Here is a 24,246-nt window from a genome sequence, read left to right on the forward strand (position 1 = left end):
AGTTAAAAGAGGTCGGGGTAAGCCTAGGAAGACTTTGATGGAGATGATAGGAAAGGATTTGAATGCTTTGAACCTCACCGAGGACATGGCATTGGATAGAAATGATTGGAGGAAAAGGATTCATGTGGAAGACCCAAAATGAATTTCTTTTTTGGTTCATATCGCTGACCCCAATTGTTTTGGGATGAAGGCGTAGTTGTTGTTGTTGTTATATATATATATATATATATATATATATATATATATATATAGTTCACTATGTATGTAAACTGAAATACCCATCAAGGGTATTTCAGGCATTTCATGTTGTAATAGGAGTCAGTCCACTAGGGACTGACGAGTTTTTCTTTTTTCAGGTTTTTGTTTTTTACTTTTTTATTTTGATTCTGACAACTGACAGCTGATAGCTGACAGACTGCTGTCAGCTGACAACTGCAGCTGACTAGGAGCTGCTCCAACCGGCTGCTGGACCAGTCGTGGCTCAACAGCTAGTTGGGCCAGCCGCTTTATGCATGGGAGTGCCTATATAAAGGCACTCTCTCTTGTATTATTAAGGTTTGTTGCCAAATATTATTTATGTTATTGCTCTCTTTTGAGAGTTTGTGTGATTAGCCCTTAGTGGCTTTTTGTATTTGGCTCATTAGTAGATCTTGTTCTTGTGAGTGTGCACCTTTGTAGGCACGTTGTGGCATTGATTTTGTGCACTTGTTGTTTCATGACATGGTATTAGAGCCTTTGGTGCTCTTAGGTAAAAGCTTGAAGAGGAGATTCGTGGGATTGGTGGAGCATTGGCTCGTTAGTTCATTGCTTGGGGGAGCACGTCATTTAACTTCTTCAACAATCTTGTTTCACTTTCTTCTCCTCTTCTCATTCTTATCTCCACCATTTTCTCCACTATGACCGATAAATAAATTATTACAGTTGTTCCCATCAAATTTGATAGGAAGAATTACAACATGTGGGCCACGGTGGTAAAGAGGATCATCAAGAGTAAAGATCTATGGCATTTTGTTGATGGATCCGCATTAAAACCGCAACCAATTCTCACAAAATTGGTTGTTGGAACTGATAGTAGATCAAGAAGAAACCTTTAAAGGAATTGAAAAGGAAAATGTTATGATTGACTATAAAAAAGCCTATAAAAATGGAAAGTAGGACATGCCAAGGTCCTCTCCTTTATGGGTAGTATGCATGAAGAGCCTGCTCCAACATTCTTGAATTTGAAAGAACCAATGAAGCTTGGGAATATGTTCGACAAACATATACTCAAAAGGATGTGGCACGCAAATGGGATCTCAAAGACAAGGTTCATATTTGTAAATAAGGTGAAAAGACCGTAAGGGAATACTGTAGTACCCTCAAGAAACTTTGGGATCAATTGGCTAAACTTAAGCCCATATGATAGACTCCAAAAGATGCTCAAGAATAGAAGAAATACAAACATGAGGAACAATTGTTCCAGTTTTTTTAGAGGTCCTAAACCCGAATTTGAACAAGTTCGGGTCAATATTATACATAAGGAAAATTTTCTTCCCTTACATAAAGTTTTGGTTCAAGTATGCATGGAAGAGACAAGACTCAAAGTTATGACCGAATCTAAGGAGACAAAGGATAATGTGTTGGTCGTGTCAAGACCGGGGGCCAATACAAATGTTTACAAACCACTCAATTTTTCAAAACTTTACAATGGGAAGCCTAGATATGATGACAACAAAAAGAGAACTATGTTGACTTGTCATAATTGTGGAGAACCGATCCATATTAGGCCATTTTGTCCAAGTTCAAAGGAAGAGAAGAAAAAAAGGTGGCATCCATAAGATCGTCTCATTAAGAAAGAAGTGAAACCAATGAAGATTTTAAATCTATTGGAACCATGTTCACTCAAATCATAAAGTCCCTTCATCCACTAATAAATAACTCTTCTCTCTACGGTGTTGCGGTCTTTACATCTTCGCCTCCCGGTAAGGTTTCGTGGCTTTTGGATTTCGGAGCCTTATTTTATATGACTCCACATTCCTCTTTACTTTCTGAATGTTGCACTAATTCAACACCAAAAGATGTTTTTACCACCGATGGATCCTTTCTTAGCATAAAAAACATTGAAAATTTTGAAAACACTTCGAAATTCTCTATTCCAAAAGTTAGACTTGTCCCAAAACTAAATTTAAATCTTTTGTCGGTTTCACAAATTACCGACCATAGTGTAGTATCTCATTTTCATCTAAAAAGCGTTTTGTGCAGGATCTTCAGTTCTGGAAACAGATTGGGGGAGGCTATAGAGAAGGAAACCTTTATTACGTTGATTGTCTTCTTCCAAAAAACATTTTTTGTCATACTATTCAAAAATGTAAATTTAGTTTTATGGCATCAAAGATTGGGACATCTTAGTTTGTCAAAATTATCTCATGTAACACATTTAAGCAAATTTTGTAATGAAATTTTTTATTGTGAGGATTATATTGTTGGCGGAATGAAAGCTCTTTCATTTCCAAAAAGAACCTTCTTTTCTTCTAAACCATTTGAAGTAGTGCACTCGGATATATGAGGACCTTCTCCCATTTTATCTAAAGGTGGTTTTTCTTATTATGTTATATTTGTTGACAACTATACAAGATATTCATGGATATACTTTCTTAGGCACAAAAATGAGGTTTTTGAGAACTTTAAAAAATACCATAACTTATCAAAAACCAATTTCGGGCCAAAATTTCTATCTTTCGCTCCAACTTTGGGAGAAAATTTATATCAAATGATTTCAAAGCTTATTTTGAAAATAATTGAATTATTCATCAAAGATCATGTGCATATATTCCTCGACAAAACAAATTAGCTGAGAGAAAACATAGGCACATAATTGAAACTAATAGAACTCTTTTAATTGCAAAAGGTATTCAATTTTTTTTTGTGTTGAAGCGTGTTTAATGGCCGTATACCTCATCAACTGACTCCCATCATCTAAGCTTCAAAACATCTCTCCTTATGAAAAACTTTTTAAGGTTTCTCCCGATTATCTTAGATTAAGACCTTTTGGATTCAAGTCTTTTGTTTTCACTGACAAAAATGATAGATTTTCTTCTAACGCATATCATGTGCTTTATTTGGATATGGAGAAACTCAAAAAGGGTTTAGATGTTTTGATTTCAAATATAACAAACTCTATATATCCAAGAATTCTTGCTTTCTTGAAATGAAAGTTCTTTTAAAGTATGCCTGAGAAGGACTCTGAGTATTCTTTTTTGCTTGAATTAATGCCTCAATATAAGGGCGATTTTTCGTATGAGAATGATAGAGAAAAAAAGCCTTAATCAAATCGGGATGGTGAAACCATTGAAACTGAAGGACCTAGTATAATTCCATGTAGAAGACGTGACAATGATAGTCAAATAAATGCCTTAGAATGTTACTCTACCTTAGAAAACCAACTAACTGGAGTCGTCATGAGTTCATATAGGACTTCTAGACCCCCTGATAGATTTCATATGAATCATTTTCACCCCAATATAGGGCTTGTCTAGTTAGGATTTTGGCTTATTTTGAACCTTCCACGTATAAAAAAATAAAAGAATATTCTAAATGGGTAAAAGCTATGAATGAAGAATTAAGAGCACTCGAAAAATCCATGACTTGGGAAGTTTATGATTTGCCTAAAGGCAATAATACTATAGGTTATAGATGAGTGTATAAAGTTAAAACTAAGAGTGATGGCATCCTAAAAAAGAAACAAGGACCAATTAGTTGCTAAAGGATATGCACAAGAATACAGAACAAACTATAATGAGACATTTACATCAGTAACTAGGATGACTTCAGTTAGAACGCTTATTGTTGTTGCTGCTATTAAAGATTGGCCTATATACCAAATAAATGTTAAAAATGTATTTTTAAATGGACATTTAAAAGAAGAGGTTTATATGGGTTCACCTCTTTGATATGAAGTCTTCTCTGGTAAGGTACTTCGATTGAGAAAATCTCTTTATGGTTTGAAACAAACACCTAAAGCCTGTTATGATCACTTTAGTTCTGTTATGCTAAAGTTTGGTTTTAAGTCTTCTGATGCTGCTATGTTTACTAAGAAATCTGATGCAAGGATTGTTAAACTTCTCCTTTATGTTGATGATATGACCAATGCAGGTGAAGATAAACAGGAAGTAAAAGATATTAAATGTATCCTTAAAAATATTTTGAAATGACTAATCTTGGATTTTTTAGATTTTTTCTTGGAATTGAGGTTGCATACTCTCCTAGAAGATACTTGCTTTCTCAAACCAAGTTTGCTAATGATATTATTGATGGGTCAGGCATTACTAATGAAAAGATGATGGACACACTTGAAGTTATTAATGTCAAGATAAAGATTGATGATGGGACGCCTCTGGATGATCCTACTCTATATCGCCAAATGATTGACGCCTTGACTTATTTAACTATTACTAGGTTTGATATTGCACATGCAGTTCATACTGCTAGCCAGTTCCAACTTTATCCCACCACAGTTCACATGAGTTGTGATGATAATTGTTAGATAGTTGCAAACCTCTACCTCTAGAGGTCTTTTGTTATCATTTTCCTCTCTTGAGTTGATTACTTATTATGACTCAAATTGAGAAGGAGATCCAAATGATTGCCACTCAACGACTGATTTTTATGTTTTTGTAGATGATTCTTTGGTGTCGTGGAAGTGCAAACAACAACAAAAAGTATCATTATCATCTACTGAGGCCGAGTACCATGCAATGACTACTACATTTGATATCGTTTGGTTGCGAAGATTACTTGAAGACATGAGCGTTCATCTTCAGACACTCTCCAGATTGTGTTGTGATAACAAGAGTGCAATATACATAGCTGACAACCATACATTTCATGAAAAAACCAAACATATAGAAATAGATTGCCATTATGTTTGTGAAGAATTTTTGAGGCAGATCATCATCCTACCTTATGTTACTTCCGAGTATCAACTAGTAGATTTCTTTACTTCTGTCACCGCGATTTTATTTTCTTCTTGACAAACTTTCGGTGATCACACCGTAAGTTTGAGGGGGGTATTAAAATGTATTGTGTATATGCTATGTCATTGGCTCGGCTTGGGAGGCGACGCACCCGCGTCGATACGCCCCGACACGGGTGCGGCTTCGGACACGGGTCAGACTCGGTCAACAGGTGTCAGACTCGGTCAACGCACCTGGACCGACTCCGTCCACATTTTGGACTCAGTCAACTTTGATCGAGTCTATTTTTGTTCATTTTTTAGGACAAAAAATGTAAAAAAACTAAAAAAAATTATCTTTTATATATATTTTTAAAAATATATATATTGTGCAACTGCACAGTCTGTCTTTAGTAGAAAGACTGTGCAACTGCACAGTCTTTAGCAGAAACAGTCTTTAGTAGACTGTGCAGAGCACCGTCTTTAGCAGACTGCAGAGCAACGTCTTTAGCAGACTGTGCAGCTGCACAGTCTGCTAAAGACTGTGCAACAACACAGTGTTTAGATATATTTTTTTAAAATATATATATACATATATATACCTGTGTCCCCGTGTCCAAAATTTTTGAAATTGAGCCGCACCCGCATCCGCATCCATGTGACATAGTGTATATGCTATTTGTATTCATTTGTATATATATATATAGTTCACTATGTATGTAAATTGAAATACCCATCAAGGGGTCATTTCATGTTGTAATAGGAGTCAGCCCGCTATGGATTGACGAATTTTTCTTTTTACTTTTTTATTTTGATTCTGACAACTGACAGGCTGCAGCTGTCAGCTGATAACTGCAGTTGCAACTCAGCAAACAGCTGCAGCTGACATCTGATTGGGAGCTGATCCAACTGGCTGTTGGACCAGCCCCCTCTAGCCGTTGGGGCTGGCCCAATAGCTAGTTGGGCCAGCCCCTTTATTCATGGGCACTCCCTCTCTTGTATTATTAAGGCTTGTTGCCAAGTATTGTTCAATAAAATGCTTATTATTTTTTATGTTGCACTCTTTTGAGAGTTTGTGTAATTAGCCCTTAGTAGTTCTTTGTATTTGGCTCATTGGTAGCTCTTGTGAGTGTACACCTTTGTAGCCACATTGTGGCATTGTATTTGTGCACTTGTTATTTCATTACGTTATTAGGGGTAGAGGTTCTTGAAAATACCCTCTTTTTTGCTTTTAAAAAAGAAAAAGAAAGGGTATTTCAAAGAATCCCTTGCCCCACTCCTTCCTTATTCATTTGTGAAGGATGGGGGTAAGGCAAAGCCATTCTCGAATGTTTCCCTCCTCTATTTCTTTTATGAGGAGAGATGAAGAGGGATGAGAAAGGGGGTCGCCAGTTTACCATCTTTTTTTTTTATTCTTAAAAGGGAATTTTTCAAATACCCCCAAACTTTTGGGTCTAATTCATGTGCACATCAAAAGTTTGAGAGTTTGCAAATTCGCGCCAAAGTTTTTACTTGGGTTAATCAAACTCCCCCAAATCATGAACGTTGGGTTCAGGTTTTGCTGGGTCACAAAAATGTTATCCCAAATTGAGACCCACATAATTTCATAAATTTATTTTTACTAAAAATATATATAAAATACTCGGGTCAGGTCGGGTACTCAAAAAAAGTCATGTCCCAAAGTCGGGCTGCATATTGCTTAGGTCTGGTTTGAGTCGGCTCTAATATTTTTTGGGTTGGTGCTTTTCATGCCCATGCCCAAGAATTTGTGTTTGGGTACCTGATACAAACCCAACCTGTTGACAACCCCGTATTGGCTTGCTGGAATTTAAACGTGGTTATATAGGAGTTTTTCTAAAAGTTGCTAATGATTAGTCATTTGGTGTAGTGGGGGTAGTGTTTTGTTTTATATTGTGGAAATCAAGAGTTTGAGTATTATTGCAATAGTTGGCTTTTTTTTACATTAAATACGTTTTGTTGACAGCCCTACAATCAAACTTTGTTCAGACTTCTAGAATATGGGTAAATTAGTAATTCATCTCAAGAGTTACATGGTAAAATGGTAAATTTAAAACATGAGTTAATGTTAACCCAATGCTAATTCATGATTAGGGGAATTTGATTAACTCAAGTAAAAACTTTGGTATGAATTTGCAAACTCCTAAACTTTTGGTGTGCGCATGAATTAAACCCAAAAGTTTTAGGGGTATTTGAAAATTTCCCTTTTTAAAAATAAGAAGCTTTTTTATTTTTTAATAGATATGGATTTTGATCCAAGAGAGGCGGGGATGGTCCAATCCAAATTCAAACCATTTCATTTTCATATATATGTATATATTCTTTGAGGGTGTTAGGACTTTTGTTATCTTTCTCGGTAAGGCGCTAATGAATGGTGGCACTAGGCCTTGTTCTGGGACCGATGAAGGGATGCTTCAGTCAATGGGGTGCTTCATCTTATTCTTTTGGGCCTGTAGCTTTCCCTGTCACTCCTTCATCGGGTGGTCGGGGGTATGCCACCAGAAAGGGGCCCAATACATTTACTAGAAGAGCGACTCGTTGGTTCACCAAACCCCGACCCAACGTCACACCTCCCTATCCGAAGGGATCTAGTGCCAAGGAGGAAAGCTCATTTCTTTCTCTGATCAGGGCAATAATAATGTCTTGTCTTTTTGTTTCGATATAGAAAGTAGAAATAATGTATTTTTTATTCTGTATAGAAGGACAAAGTCTTGTCTTTCTATGGTCAAGTCAAGTCTTTCTTTGGTCGTATTAGAAAACGGTATCTTCTTTGCGATTCTTTCTTCACCACTTGAGGAAAGACATCTGCCCACTAGTTAGTTTTCCTTATTTTTTATATTAGATTGTTAGAGTTCCTGCTTCCTCTGCCACCACTCGTTGGGCGACGCCTTCTGTTCGCACCCTACCACGGATTGAGGAACTTTGCCGGTTAAAGCCCGAGAAGGGAAGATTAGGGAAATCCTATTGATTGTTAACTTGAGACTCTTAAAGAATCCTTTTCGCGCCAAGGGATAGAGGTGTTTGTAGTAATCAAATGAAGCAAGACAACCGAGTCCACCTCAACAACATGAGGACTAATGTTCAAGGCTTGGCATAGGCAGAGACCATTGAGAAGTGTTACATAGCATAGTCCAAGCGTGATATAATGTTAAAAGTGTCCAGGACCATAGAATCAAGATGATTATCATCCATAGTTTGATCTCCAACAGGTAGCTTGTCTTTGGACACTTTGTGCTTTGGTGAAAGGTAAAACATCAATTAGATCTCTCTATCTGGAACCGAAGAAGAAGAAAGTCGTAAGAACTACTAAAATAACATTCTTTCCCTTTCCTATACTTATCACCTTTATAGTGGATAATCAATTCTTTCATTTTGATAGTTTCTGGGGTTACATTAGCCAAAGAAGATTTGTCATACCTGCAAGTATCCTTCACTTAGTAAGAGTAAGCAGGCACCTTAGCTTGATCAATGTATTAGCTTCTATCCTGGTCGAGTGACCTTTGGTACCTTCACTTAAAAGGCGATGAAGTGAGTGAGTTTGCGAGTGGAGGAAGATATTCACGGATTGTATAGAAAAAAGGTTGAGAACATATCACAAATATCCTTGAATAGTTTGATGTTTCTTTCTCTTGCTTGAGAGAGGATATGAATATGGAATGTCCTATTTTGTAATAGCGAAATGAGTTAGGGGTGCCCCCTATGCCTACTTCTCGTGCCTCCTCCTTTCCTCTGGCATGTGGCAGATGCAATTGGTTTGGCTAGGTTGTTCCATTAACATATGCCTTTCCATCCAACAAAGTTCCTGTCACGAGTCTTCCTTCTTTCTTCAACCCAACCACTCATCAGGTCATAGCGTTGCACAAGCATAGTTCTGGGGGTTAGAAGCTCAAGGGCTTCATGCTTGAAGCGGAAAACATGTTTTTCTTTTGGAATTTTGAGCTTCCTTTTTTTTTGGGGAAGGTGCCGAGTGAGGTGTGTGGGAGTCTTGTTGGCATCTAATACCGAAACAGAAATGGTCACATCGGTGAATCCGCCGATCCCAAGGGTGGTCGGAAAATCAAAGCAAGGAGCTCTTTTTGCAGCAATTGAACCAGAAAAAAGAGCAATAGCATTTTTAGGAGCAAGAGTATAAGAAGATGCCATAGAATTTGGTTTTAGGACAAAGATGGTGGCTCCCACTTTCTCCAATCCCAAAAATGTCGGACTGACATTGTTATGAGAGTGAGAAAGAACTCTTTTTTAGGACATGGGGGCTGGAGATAGACTAACCTTCCACCGCGACACTTGTTAATCCCTTCTCAATAGCCTTATGAAGAGTGAATATGCACAATACCAGGCGAGGGACTGAACTCTCAGGATAGTCTAGCTGGAATTGACTTCTCATGATGAGCGCAACACAACAAAGGTGTTTGTGCTTGGATGGAAATTGAAGTCTAGGTTATCAAGTAGAAGAGGCAAACACTAGAATCCAATTCACTGAAAAGAGAATTAGCGGATTATTAAGGAAGTAGGTTTTCTGTGATGACAGATCCAATCCCAGCTTTCCATCTCTCTTTTTAGGGGGAGGGATGCGATGACAGGGTTCTGATATCTATCTTTCTATGCTATGTGAGGATTTCTTTCTCTAGTAAGAAATAAAAGAAAGAAAATTATGATATCCAAACACAGAAACGACAGGAGTAGGACCCCTAGAACCCAAAATCTTCCTAGAAGAGTACGCGGGCTTGGGAAGGATTTAGGAGTCTTTGTGCGAGAGGATGTGCGCCTTAGGCAAGGGTAAGAAAACCAAGAAAGAGGAATCGCTTTTAGGCTGGATCTCTATCACGAACTCGAGCTTCCCTATTCAAGCTCCAGAATGACAGAATTGGGACCTTGATGCTCGACATAAAAATAAATAGTTTCACAGGCTCCTTTTCTTCATTGAAAAGATAAATAGCGGGAGCTAGAATTCTCGTTGTTCCAAGTGGGCGCATGGGAAGGGGACCAGTGCGCAGACAACTCGGAGATACAATGTGGAATCCATAGAGCAGCAGAAGACTAACCCACCTAAAAAGAACTCTCGCCTGTGGAACCAGCATGGGATAGGGAGATCAAGTGAGGCCCCCGGGCAAAGAATATATATAGAGAGTCGTGTCCTCATACCCATGTGACATAGGTTGACGCCTAGTTGGCACTTTTCACTACGTAGGTATGTTGGCATATTTCTTTTGTGTTTTTGCATCATCGAAATGCTTTTGGCTGGAAAAAAATTGGGCATTTGTTTTCTGGAGATAATACTTATATCCATCTTTATTGTCTTTTATATATCATCTATCATTGCCATTTTCAAAACTATAGAAGAGCCCTCATGTTTGGTTCAGTTTATTTACTTTTATGTAATTTGATTTTAGAAATATTGCTTCTTTGCAAGAAAGTTTTTTTGTTCATCAGTTGAAATTCAAACTTCAAACTGATAGTTACGATATGGAAAACTGTAGACTGCTGCCCAGAAGAGGGCAAGGGCAATCATTTGAAGGAATTTATAAGATTTTGAGATGAAAGTTTGGAAGAACTTTATATCCTTAATTTCAGGTATAAAAGCTAATTGTTGGAAATATTCTTTTTAAGTAGTTCATTTCTTATAATGGAATTTTGTGTGAAGTTGTTCATCAAGCCCTTTTTGAAGTTCAGGACCATCACCTAGAGCCAAGTACCAAACATGAATAAAGAGGGGAACCAACCTTTGTTTGCTGTTGGTTATAATGAATGGGCGGACAAACTTTTGGGAAATTGAACAATGGAGGCACATGTCTGGACACTAGTAGGAAGAGGACCTTTCTAGGCATCTTTTTTTGGACATGCCTTTTTATTCAGAAAATTTTTACATGGTCCTGGCCAAATTTGGGCAAAAAGGTGCCTAGGATTATAATCTTAGAATGCTGATGTTGGCTGAAGGATGGTGAATCAAAGGAAAAAGATGGATTAAGATTCAGAGATGGATTTATTCTTACCTGGTGGAGTATTTGGTTAGAGAGGAACTCAATATTCTTTAATGAAAAATCTACTATTTAATGGTGCTCCACAAGAGAACAGTGTCAGACATCCTTCTTTGTATCAATGCAAAGTGGCCTTGTGCTGCTTTATGTGGTTGCTGTTTGGAGTATTTCTTTTGTTCGCTGTGTCTTTTTCTCTACGTCACACGGCCAGTTCGCTTAACTTGTGTGTCTTGTGTCACAACCCCAGACACACCATGACATTTCATGGACACAGTCAAACTTGTATCTGACGGAGACACGATCCACATCATGTCCTTAACTTTATCTATTTCTTTTTATACTCTTGAATGTTTATTTTATATTTTCCTTGTGTTGCATTGGATTTTAATTTTCAACTTGGATTTATTATTGATTGTGTAACCATAGTGATTTAGAATTGTTAATTTGCACTGCCACTGTTATTCATGCTTTATTGTCTAGATTAAGAAATTTGAATGTGCAGTCATATAAATAAAATGCATGGTTGTGCCCCCTTGTCCTTGTTTTACAGAACTCCTTTGCGGTACCAAGCTTGCTGATGTCTCTGTGCTTATTTTTTGTGTCTTTGCATGACTCATGGTCACCTTCTCTTTATCCATTTAAGCATTTTCATAATTACTTTACCTTTCTTCCTCTCAGAAAGGAAATAAGATATTTTGAGTTGTATCTTCTTTCTTTGACCTGGTTCATGTTATTTATGATAAGAAATACTTATTCTTTCGAATTGTCTTGTCAGTTGTGTGTAATAAGTGTTGAGACCTATTAGGTGTTAAATAATGTGTTATAGATTTTATGATTATATTTGGCAAAATGTTGAAAACCTTGTCCTTTTTTTAGGTATACTATTACCATCCTTTTTCAGCAGTATCTGATTCTGCAAAGTTATACAACGATCTTCGATGGAACCTTACCAGACCTCAAGGTTTTGAGGCAGTAATGCGAGTGAGGTGCAGTCAGGTAAGTCATGATGTGCATCATGTCTATCTTTTGTTTGTTGTGTAGTATTTTTTGTTTGATACGGTATGCTTGATACTGAGAGAGCTTGTTTTCATTTTGTTTTAGGGGCTTCAAGTTCAAGAATACTTTGGGAACTTCTGCAAACGAATTCCTACAGATGTTGATCTTCCTGGGGTCAGTATATATTCTGAAGTCTCCAAGATTCCATGAATCTAAAATTATAAATATTAGAATTTAAATCTCTGATGTCAGTCATGTTAGCTTTCTGTCCATGAAAGCTCTACAGTGGTGAGATTACTTGCTGTAACATCCTGGAGGTGTAAAATAGGCACTTCTGTTATTGAACATCATGTGTGTGGAAGAAAACAGGGATTTTGTGGATGAAATAGAAAGCTTTCTCCTTGTCAAGTGAGGTTCCTGTGCAATGATGGCTCTTTTTTTTTGTTATTTTTTATCCTTTGCTTTTGACACCCTTATTGATCCTAATAAAGCAAATGAAGATGGAATGATTGTGTAAGAAAAGGTCACCAACACATTGTGACCTTAATCATCCATGGAATATAGAACATCTAACGACCTTATGAACTGAGAGCTTAAAAACACATACAAAATTTCGTAAAAAGAAAAGAGAACACCACCTTGAAAATAAATTATTGTGGAATCCTTCCTCATATTCCTGGTGGATCTAGAGGTAGTATGAATTTTCCAATTATGAACGGAAATCTAACTATTATGTCCTTAATAAAAAATGCTTTTGTACGGTGTTCACTATTTTGTGGAAGCTGCATTGGAAACTTACCAAGACGCTATCTAAGAATAAAGTGCCTACCAGTAAAACAAAACTACCAGTGATGTGATAAAAAAATATCAGATATTGTAAAACGTTAGCAGTGACAGGTAGTAAGCTTCCTCAAAAAGATACAAATGAAGGGATGAAGTTCCTACATTGATTTGATACATGAGAATTTGAAAACATCAAAGGATTAAAACTATAGTGGTTTGTGAATGGGTGAACAAGGCGAAATACAAAGTAGATTAAATTGATAGATAACTATCAAGATGGCTGGTTGCAGGAAAAGTTATCCAAAGGCTTGGATTGGACTATGAAGAAACCCCTAGTCTAGTATTCAAGCAAGAACTATTCGAATTATCCTCTCTTGCTGTGAATCATGACCAGATGCTATGTCAAATGGATACGAAGAGCACATATTTGTATGGATGATTGAAAAAGGTGTACATTGAGCAACTACCAGAGTATAGTGAGGGGGATCCAAGAATGGACATTTGCAGATTAAAGAAGAGACTCTGTGTAGGCTAAAATAATCACCTAGATTCTAAAATGGAAGCTTTTCACAAGAAGACCTGGTGTTCAAAGATGTGTTGTATCACCCTCTTGATTAGTTGAAATGGTAAGCAGAGAATCAGATTACTTCTCTTGTACATGGATGATGTTATAATCAAGGTTGTAAGTATCATATTATTACTTGTATCGGTCGGGCCCAAAGTAACACTGTATCGTTACTATCGTATCATATTGTAAATTTTTACTAAATTTTTTCCAAAAAATCCAAAAAAAATCAAGAAAAATCAGAAAAAATGGCAAAAATTGTAAAATAATCATGACACATGAAACAAATATGCAACTGATAATTGACAATGTAAATAAAATGCAACTATATATTTTAAACACAATTCTTAACAATATTAAATTCACATCTACGTCATACTAAAATGTCATAAGTCATAATTAAATTATTGAGAGTTCATGATAACTAAAAACATTACATGTAACCAATGTCTTATCTGCTAATCTTCCTCTCTAAAGTCTAAACTATAAAGATCCTACTTTTTTATAGGACAAGAATTGGGACAAAAAAATCTCATTGTTCTATCCAACTGACATGCCACTACCTCTTCATATTTGTAAAGTGGGTCATCATCATCATCTTCAAAATCTGAAACAATGGTTGAAAGTCTTTCTTCTTTGCATTTTCGCAACCTTCTTCTTTCAATTGCTTCTAGTTCAACAATAACATCAACACGAAAAGTAGTAGGAATAGATGGAGAATCACATGGACGTACTTTTTGACGAAGACTTGCAATATATTGCTTAAATCTATGCAACCCACCTCTAATAATAGCACCACAAAACACACATTTCAGTGATGACCTTGGTTGTGGTACATCATCAATGCTTCTGCAGTATCACCATGCGTGATCATCTTGTGTAAAGATGACATCGAAAGATCTAAATTAAAACATACCAATTAACCGCCAAATAAAAATATATGCATACATACAAATATTCGACAAAAAGTTTGCACACACATAACAAACTTAAGTCCTAGCAGTATGAATATCAACAACCGCGACATTCACATGCTTGACTAAATGTTGAAGAGTCATAGCAATATGAATATCGTGTTGTGCCCCAAGGGCAGTCCTAAGAGGGAAAAAGTTCCTAATAGAGCCTCTAGCTCTACCTCCTCTCGAAGAACTTCTTCTTCCTCTTCTTTTTGTGCCTGTGGTGGCATCACTATTAGCACCAACCACACCTTTCCATAAAAAAACTCAATAAGAAGCAAAAAAATAAGGTTTTTTTACCTTAACCCACTTCATTAAGTGAAAAATTGGTGAAAATGAATTCTTGAGAAAATCGCAAACGCCCTCTCCCTTGTGCACGGATCGGCCCTCAAATTGTCCTAACGGCTCCTAGGGTGCATGGGTTTCCCTCTAATGGCCTCTACACAAATGAGGGAGTCTGCCCTCACCAGATCTTTAAAACCCAAAACTGTAAAATTATAATTCAGACCCTTTTTAAGTGCGCTATGCCCGTATCGTATTGTATCATATAACACGGGCTTGTATCGTATGATACATATGATACAGATATGATACACACTCGTATCACATTGTTTTTCTTCATAGTAACGATACGTATCGTACCGTATACAGTATGATACTTACAACACTAGTTATAATTTTAAGGAGCTTGAGGCGTACTGTAGAAAATAAAAGGCTTCTAAATGAAAGATTTCAAATGAAATATCTAACATAATTATTATATTTTTTTGAGGTGTAGAGGTATATAGAAATGGAGATTGACTGATTGTATATGAAACATAAAAAGATAATGGACTTGTTCTCAAAATTAGATATGAAAGTGTCACCAGCAAGTACTTGAAGTCTAATTAGCTAGAGATTAAGTGGAGGTGCAAGAAATATCGAGAGGTTCTTTGCAATACCATACCATACACTTACAAAGATTGAAATGTTTTTATGTGAATTAGGTATCACAGTTTATGCATGATCTGGAATTGATACATATCAATATTGTGGTATTTAAGGCAATCATGGATCCTATCCAACTGGTGGCATCTCTTACCAACCTGTAAGTTACTATTATGATTCATGAGTGCTGTTTTTCCTCCCCTGTTCATGTATGTACTTCCTCCTTGGGAGTGACTACTTGTCACCGTCCTTTTTAATATATGAACCTTACTATCCCTCAAAACCAAAGGGCATTATGGACGATAGATTCACATGCACAAGAAGACTAAAGGAAGAGAATTCTTATGATTATGGTTTTCTATTTTAAGTGCAAATTGGGAAGGAGATCTATGTGAAGGAATATACTTGATATTGTGTTTTACGTAGAAATCTTTTAACTTGAAGTAGTAGAAGGTAAAGCACAATTGCTTGTTATCTCATTGAAGTGGAATATGGATCTGTGGCAGCTGTTACATTAGAAGTAACATGGATTTGACATCTTCTCATTGTATTCTGAGATCAATATTACTTTGTAGCAATCAAAGTGTATAATTTTCACTAAATTCATCCCAACTTGGATGAATGGAACATATTCAAACCGATTAATATTTTATGACCCAAGATTGAGGATCAAGAGTTAGAAGCAATTTTTTTGAGACAAAAGATGCATGTTGTGAATTCAGCTTTAGTATTTTCATGCGTCTACATTGTAAAGGACCATGTACAACTTGAGATAGGCTAGTCAGAGACAACATGTGAGGTTGTTTATGCATTATTTCATTATCTCATTGTGCATAACCAATGACAGTATTTTTGTAATGTTCAAATTATGTTACTATAAGACAAAAAATGAATAGAACACTAACACATGGGAAATCATGCCTCTAATAGGTTTTCTTCTCCAATTACTGATCTTTTATGTTTAAAGTCTTGGAAAATTTCTATCATTAAACACTTTTTAGAGGGAATTTTTCTGGTATTTTTTCAATTTCTTGTTATTTCATTACATCAATATCATTATTTTGCACAACTAAGACAGTGCTCTTGTTGGAATTTGTTCTACTGTATATCATTTGTCAAGTGCTCTTTTGGTGAAGATCAAGAAATCATGTCAATCCCGTTCAGTCCTGTAATTCATTTTGGATAAAGATAGCTTGATGACGTTTCTAGCCTTTATTCCCTTTTAAAAATCTTTGGATGTAGGACCCATTGCTGTGAATGCCATAAATTTAGTGAAAATGATCCCAAAACAAGCAAATAGCTTCTATTATGTGTTATTTGATTAATTTCATGCCAAAGAAATGTTTTGGCAAGGGGAATGGATGAAAAAAAAGAATAAAATTGGTGATGATTATTTGTTTCCTTCATTCTCAAATCCCAATAATCAATGTCTGCAAAATTGAAGCTTTCAGAATATCTGCACTAAGGACAGGATGCAACAGATGATTGCGTAGTACCTAAGAACAGTCAATCAGTTCAGGGATGAACTAGTGTGAGCTGTTGTAGCTTTAGGAGAATCATTCCAACCTCATTGTCACAATGAAATACACTTTTATTTCCAAATAAATGGGCTCAAGTCTTTGTATTGGATGATTTAGTTGAATCTATGTTACCTGGGTGCGGGTAGAGGTACAACACAACAATTCCAAAAAATGTGAGTACAGGGACACGACTATATATATGTATATTAAATATCACATCAATATAAAATAAATTCAACAGAAATTTAATATAATCTAAATATATATGTTATATCTAATATATATTATATACCAAAAATATAAAGTTATAAACTGAAAATATAATTATAAATTATAAATTGATTACAAACTTGTATGTACAAATTACAGAGGGTAAAATGGTGTGTCCAAGTGTCGATGTGTGTCGACACGGGGGACACGTGTGTCGACACAGGTAGATAGGGCAAAATGGAGTGTCGGGTACCATAGAGTTGAATCAATACAACAACAACAACAACAACAACAACAACTACGCCTTCATCCCAAAACAATTGGGGTCGGCGATATGAACCAACAAAGAAAATCATTTTAGGTTTTCCACATGAATCCTTCTCCTCCAATCATTTCTATCCAATGCCATGTCCTTGGTGAGGTTCAAAGCATTCATATTGTAAAACCCGAAAATTTTTGTTACAAAATATTTTAAAATATGCAAATTGGGCTTAGATCCACATTTCAGATCTAGGACCCATAAAGGGGTAATTAGGAATACATGATATCAAACATGATTTAATAACATTAATAATAATAAATAGATAAAATTTTAATTATAAAATTTATTTATTTTTATTAATCCAAGGATCCACAGTTGGATCCATTGGGATCCAACTTGTGGATCCATCTCGTTGGGGTCGGGTTACGGGTCTCGGGTCCGGACCCAAGCCGCACTCTGTACAACCTTTTAAAGAAAGAAAGGGGCAACCCGATAAGGGTTGCTCGATAAAACTGTAACAGAACAAGAAAGGGGGGGGGGGGGGGGGTTACGCAGGGCGTAACCGACCCCGCACCTCTCGGTAGAGGAGGGGCTTGGGGCTGATAAAGGGGGAGTGGAGAGGGGGTTCTTGCCCTCTTCACTCGATCTCTCTCTCTCACGGTGTGAGTTACGCCGGATAACGGGGGGCTACCGGCTGCCATTGAAGGCCACAGCAAGCAGCCTGTCACGGCAACAGCAAGGAGCATCAGCCGCGGCCCTACCTTCGCGTCCCCAGCTTCCGATCGTCGGAAAAGGTTAAAAAAGGTACGGGTCTTCATTGAATCTTTGTGAGGGATCGAACAAGGGTTCGATTTCGAGTAAGGGTTTGAGATGAGAAGCCATGGAAGTCCGTTAGATGGCTACCCTCTGGGTTTTCACGAATTGATGGGGTTATTTTGATCTAACCCTAACCCGTAAAAATCCCCAAATCAGGCCGATAGGGGGAGGGGAAAAGAGGGGTCGGCTGAGGTAGTGGATGTCCCAGCTATGGAGGTCCCGAGTTCCTTAGGGATTTCTCAGATTTGGGGGTTTCTTAGTTATTAAACGAGAAACCCCATGTTACCTATTGAATTCATGCGAAAAAAAAAGGAAAAAACTATTGTGCTTGCATTGCATTTTTGGCTTCCTGCAGTACTGTTTCCAAATATGTATCTTTTTCACAACAAATTAAATAGTTGTAAAATATTCTACTGGAACTTATTTGGAAGCACACCTCTTAACATACTAAAGTAAAATTTTTCAGAAATATTTGTTTATATTCTCTTAAGCTTCATTTGAACTTGCTGAAAATGCTTTCTATCAGTTGAAAAGGGAGAGGAAAGAAACTCGACTGATTTAGGAGTACTAGCTGTGAAGTTTTTTTTGAACTGTGGATGTTTTTTTTTAACTGCTGATGTTACGTGAATTGTGTGGATGGCCTAACTAGGCACTTGGATGCGCCCATATTGTGGTCATGCCTTATCTGGCCACCTTAAAGATCAATTCCTTAGGCCATTATCCATCCCATGGAGCTACCGTCCGACTAGTCACCAGAACCTGCCCTGCTCAAATTCTGAAGGCCTTCTAAGCTCATGCATTTCTTGTGATAACCTTATATTTCACTGTGAACTAAGCATAGTCGTCAGGTTTGTGGACTATGTCATTGGTATAGTCCAATTGCTGGTATGCTGGGGGTTGGATCATTTGGACTAAGAAGAACACCTGTGCACTAACAACTCCAAATCATGGGTCATGGGTCCCGTGCCATTGCCCCAAGTAGAAAACCTTGTAATAATAGTACTGGCACTATCTTTCGACATTGCTGCAAATAAAAGAAAAAAAAACATCTGCCTGAGATTTTCTAATCTATTGACATTAAATGAATAAAATGAAGTATGACTAACTATTTATACTTGTTAAGTAAGCATTAATGGGTCAATTGAATATCTTGGTGTATGCTGATCCCTTAATAGAAATTGTATACCTGGTGATATTCTGATTTTCATACCCTCTTATACTAGTGTACCCTGTTATCCTCTGATTAGATACAGTTGACCTGCTTTCGCCATACTGATCTTTATTGCACCATTATGAATTGCTTTCACAATTCTGATTTTCTTGAAACAGTAGGAATTTACTTCACTTGATTTAAAGTAACATTGACTATGGATTTTGTATTCGGCTACACGACTATATATATGTATATTAAATATCACATTAATATAAAATAAATTCAACAGAAATTTAATATAATCTAAATATATATGTTATATCTAATATATATTATATACCAAAAATATAAAGTTATAAACTGAAAATATAATTATAAATTATAAATTGATTACAAACTTGTATGTACAAATTACATAGGGTAAAATGGTGTGTCCAAGTGTCGATGTATGTCGACACGGGGGACACGTGTGTCGACACAGGTAGATAGGGCAAAATGGAGTGTCTGGTACCATAGAGTTGAATCAATACAACAACAACAACAACCACGCCTTCATCCCAAAACAATTGGGGTCGGCGATATGAACCAACAAAGAAAATCATTCTAGGTTTTCCACATGAATCCTTCTCCTCCAATCATTTCTATCCAATGCCATGTCCTCAGTGAGGTTCAAAGCATTCATATCCTTTCCTATCATCTCCATCCAAGTCTTCCTAGGCCTACCCCGACCTCTTTTAACTAATATATTTTCTCATTTCTCCATCCTTCTAACTGGAGAATCATTAGGCCTTCCCCGAATATGTCCAAACCACCGTAAATGATTTTCTCTCATCTTATTTTCAATGGGTGCAATGCCTACCTTCTTACGTATCTCCTCGTTCCGAATCTTATGTACCATAGAGTGGAATCAATCTAGACGAGAAAACAATCATGCACAATTGGAATAGGAAATTCCATAATATTACTGTTAAGATTGAAGAAGGCTGATGCTTGCATTGGCATGTCGCATTTGTTTCCTATACAAGAAGTAATATTCAAGTAAATTGATGTCAGAGTTACCGGAAGCTTCTTAGATAGGTGGGAAGCCCACTTTCCGGAAACTCGCTTTGGAAGCACAATACTCTTCGCTTCTAAAACTTGTTGAGAATCTCAATTCTTCCATGCTTCTCCTATGTTTTCCACACACTTCATCTATTCTTATTATATGTTCTCTTACTGTACTTTTCATGTTTTTCATGTTTTTCTTGTCGCGCTTCTCACTCACTTCCATGTGTTTTCTCTAAATTGGCACTCATCATTTATAGATTTTGATAAAAATTTAATTCTTACACTAAAAAATCATGAAATTTAAGAATAATCACTTTTATTTTAGTTTTTATTTGTGTTCCATTTCGATTCCCATTCAATTCTTATATTGTTTTTTTATTCCTCGCTTCCCACTTCCTATACATTTTAAACTGCATCACTTCTCGCTTATGCTTCCCATATCGTTTCCCGTTTCCGCTTCCTAGTCTGACAACCTTGATCGATGTAAGCTTAAAAACAATCTTAATTGTGGCAGAATTCTTGCAATCCCTGGTTTCTCCATTTTCTCAAGAAACAAACATTTGACAGTGCTGCTCTGTTAATTTTGCGAAAAGTACAGGTGATTCTGATTTTTATTTTTAATGTGGAGCAAAATTAATAAATGTCTTCCTTTCAATGAAGTAAAACACAAACTTTAATTCCTTGAAAAGTGTATTTATATAACAATCGGATGGCTAACCTGCATCCGTACATAGAAGAGGCTTCTACATATAATATATGTACTGTTCTTTTGACACTTTAGACTCATTTCTAACCAAGTAGAGGACCCTAATTGAATCTCAAAAAGAGCGAAGAGAAAAAAATGGACCCCAATGTTATGCTTCACTTGGTTTTTGAGAAAATGCATAAGAAATCTCTTTTTTTTTCCTCATAAGTTTCTAAATTTGTATTTTTGTTCTTATAACAATCGGATGGCTAACCTGCATCCGTACATAGAAGAGGCTTCTACATATAATATATATACTGTTCTTTTGACACTTTAGACTCATTTCTAACCAAGTAGAGGACCCTAATTGAATCTCAAAAAAGAGCGAAGAGAAAAAAATGAACCCCTATGTGATGCTTCACTTGGTTTTGGAGAAAATGCATAAGAAATCTCTCTTTTTTTTCTCATAAGTTTCTAAATTTGTATTTATGTTCTTATAGCAATTCTGTTGTATATTAGCTAACTTTGTTGCAACATCACAATAAATGTCTATGAGAAGCTGATAGATCGTTATAGACGTGCGGATGTTGGATGGGTTAATAGCACATCACAAGATGCATGCAGTTTACAATTGACAAACAAGAGGTCATCACTTTGTAACTAATGTTCATCTTGGTTTCTAAACAACAAAAATGTGCCTCATGTTTTTGTTACTGCTCAGCCGAAGGACATTTCTTCTAGGACCACAACTTTCAGGGAATTTATAGGATCTATCTGGCTAAGTGGGGCAGACTGGTCCTGAGTTGGATTTGATCATTATTCACCACTTATTGGGACATATGTGTAGGTTGCAGCTATAATAATACCATTTCATGAGCAAACTCAAAAGGGATTTTACTGTGGAGTAACATCACATATGCATATTTCGTAGATTTGGTCTTGTAGGGTTCAGCATCTCCAACCACCCCTGCACCTCATCCCTCTCGTGATTGCTTGTCTATTGGAACATGATCTGGATCAGATTATTTCAACAGGAAAACCCCCTTTTTTTGTTATAAATTTTTGGTGCACTATAAGCCGTTGATTTTTTGGTTTCTTTAAAAACACGATTAATCACAATAAATTCTTAATCTTATAAAATTTCCAGCAAATAAACTACAGACAACATTTTTTTGGTGTCTGATTTACAAAAACATACGAGAAAGCATTAAAAAAACCTAAACCAGTCCATTCTGGTCCATTTCCCAACTTAGTAAATTTTTCTGTTATTGCATTTGGCCCATAATACATCCTTACAATGGTTTAAAATCCCCATCTCTCTTGATTGTCCGTGTTCTTATTCTATTCCAATTATATTGAAATTATGCACATATCAATCTTGGAATCATGTTACTTCTGCTTTGCCAAAATTATAAAATTCTGTATAATGTAATTAGCTAAGCTTACTTGTGTCTGTCAGTTATCTAAAGTCAGATTGCATAATTCTTTGTTACCTAAAGGCTATGCTAATACTTCCTAAATTTAATGGTTTTTTGCTTGTATTGCAGATTGATTGTGATAAAACCATCATGGTCACTTTTAAACATGATGATAAATTTCAGGATGGTTCTGAATGTGCCTTCCAGGTAACCAATTGTTGGTGTTATAGACAGTGAAGTGTACTTCACATTACTTCTATGTGGTTTGCTAAAAAGTTAATATCTAATGTCATTTACTCCACATTGAACTATCCACTTATTTCAATTTTTTTGTTCTTTCACTATCCAGTGCGCACTTCTGTATACTACAGTTTATGGGCAAAGAAGAATTCGTGTCACAACCTTATCTCTTCCATGCACTAGTGTGCTCAGTAACCTATTTCGTACTGCTGATTTAGATGCTCAGTTCACATGTTTCTTGAAGCAAGGTGATCAAAAGAAAGTTTGTATTTACAGTTCTAGTAGACTGCTAATAAGGCATTGTACCTTCCTGATCATTATTTGAAGCATGTCATTTGTTCCATTGGTCATGTTGCCTTATTTCTTCTTGTGTTCAGGCTTCTTTTTGTTTTTACAAATAGTTAATAATATATATTTATTAATTAATTTTGCTCACTTTCTTCTAGTTCTACTTCACTGCTTTAGGGCCAGAAGTCAGCGCATTTAGTCCAGTTCATAGTTCTCAGGTCAGTCTCAGGCTTAGTGAGCCCAATTTTTTCTGCTAGGACTGATCAATTATATATAGGAGAGTGCTGAAAGTTTGAGCCTGAGCCGTGTTGGACCTAGACTGGGTTTGGTTTGATTTCGTCGTAGACCTAGCCTTTCCTGCACTACCGCTATATGATGCCATAATATTTGTCCTTTTAACTTTTTTATGAATATTTACCTAATGGTGCTGTTTATTTTCTTTCACGTTTAGGTCTTGCTTTTGTTTATCATGTCTAAGAAATGCTAAATTTTGTCCTCTACAGCTGCAAATGAAATTCTTACAAGCCCGCTTGTTCAAGTCAGGGAGCAAGCCATAAACCTGTGCATCAACATTCTGTCTGCATATCGTAAATTTTGTGCAACAGTTTCATCATCTGGACAGTTGATTCTACCTGAGGCGCTTAAGCTTTTGCCTCTGTATACTTTAGGTACATCTATCTTAGTGATAATTTGGCTGCTTTCACACTTTTCACTTCATCTGTTGGTTTAATATATTGACTGCTTGTATCTTGTCTAGTATCTTGTTAGTAAGTGTGCCATTGTAAACTTCATGAATTGTTTGATATAGGCTGATTTGTGTTTAAGTAGGTGAGTGCATATTTTGCAACTGTCAGTTTTGGAAGTATTGTTTTGAGGTCTTATACATAACAAATTTGCGTTGTGTTTTTTCATTTGGTATTCCTCTTTGAAGTTACTCTTTTGCTTTGTTAAGAAAAAAATAGTTTTGTTTAGGTTGTGTTTGATACATCGGACAAATGCCATGCAGACAGAACACACAGTGTTTCTCTGGTACTCACCAGTCACAATCCCAGGGGCGCAACTTGGTGTGTCCTGCACTGATGTGTTTGTAATGAAAAGAGGCGGAAGCACCAATAGAGCAAGTGTCACTCTTTAAGAGTGACCACTAGAGCCAAAAACACAAACACCGAATGTGCACACACAAAAACTCTCAAATATGGAAATGACTTAAAGTCATAAGTTGGATATTATTGAAGAAAGGAAGAGAGGGGTATAAAACCCATACATTAGAAGGAGAACACCTCTATTTATAGAGGAGGGAGGCACTAAAGAAGAGACTACAAGGGGGCTCCCTTGTAGTCGTTGGGAGCTCCAACGGTCAGAAATCTGACCGTTGGGGCCCCAACGACTACAAGAGTGGGGCCCCTTGTGGTCATCCTAAAGAAAGAAAATAAAAAACAAAAAAAGGAAAAAGTAAA

General features: G+C 36.5%; 1 protein-coding gene across 1 annotated transcript in view; it reads left to right on the top strand.

Moving 5' to 3' along the window:
- Nucleotides 1–24,246, top strand: part of LOC149815977 (protein transport protein SEC24 C-like) — a 175,970-nt gene that overhangs the window by 143,271 nt on the left and 8,453 nt on the right. Inside the window, exons 15-19 of the mRNA XM_089988866.1 lie at nucleotides 11,800–11,919; nucleotides 12,025–12,093; nucleotides 22,391–22,468; nucleotides 22,611–22,749; nucleotides 23,293–23,457. Coding sequence (XP_089844992.1) covers nucleotides 11,800–11,919; nucleotides 12,025–12,093; nucleotides 22,391–22,468; nucleotides 22,611–22,749; nucleotides 23,293–23,457 — 571 coding nt within the window. The remainder of the gene's footprint in view (nucleotides 1–11,799; nucleotides 11,920–12,024; nucleotides 12,094–22,390; nucleotides 22,469–22,610; nucleotides 22,750–23,292; nucleotides 23,458–24,246) is intronic.

The sequence above is a fragment of the Nuphar pumila genome, chromosome 15 (genome assembly GCF_984573655.1).
Source record: "Nuphar pumila chromosome 15, dmNupPumi1.hap1.1, whole genome shotgun sequence".
NCBI lineage: Eukaryota > Viridiplantae > Streptophyta > Magnoliopsida > Nymphaeales > Nymphaeaceae > Nuphar > Nuphar pumila.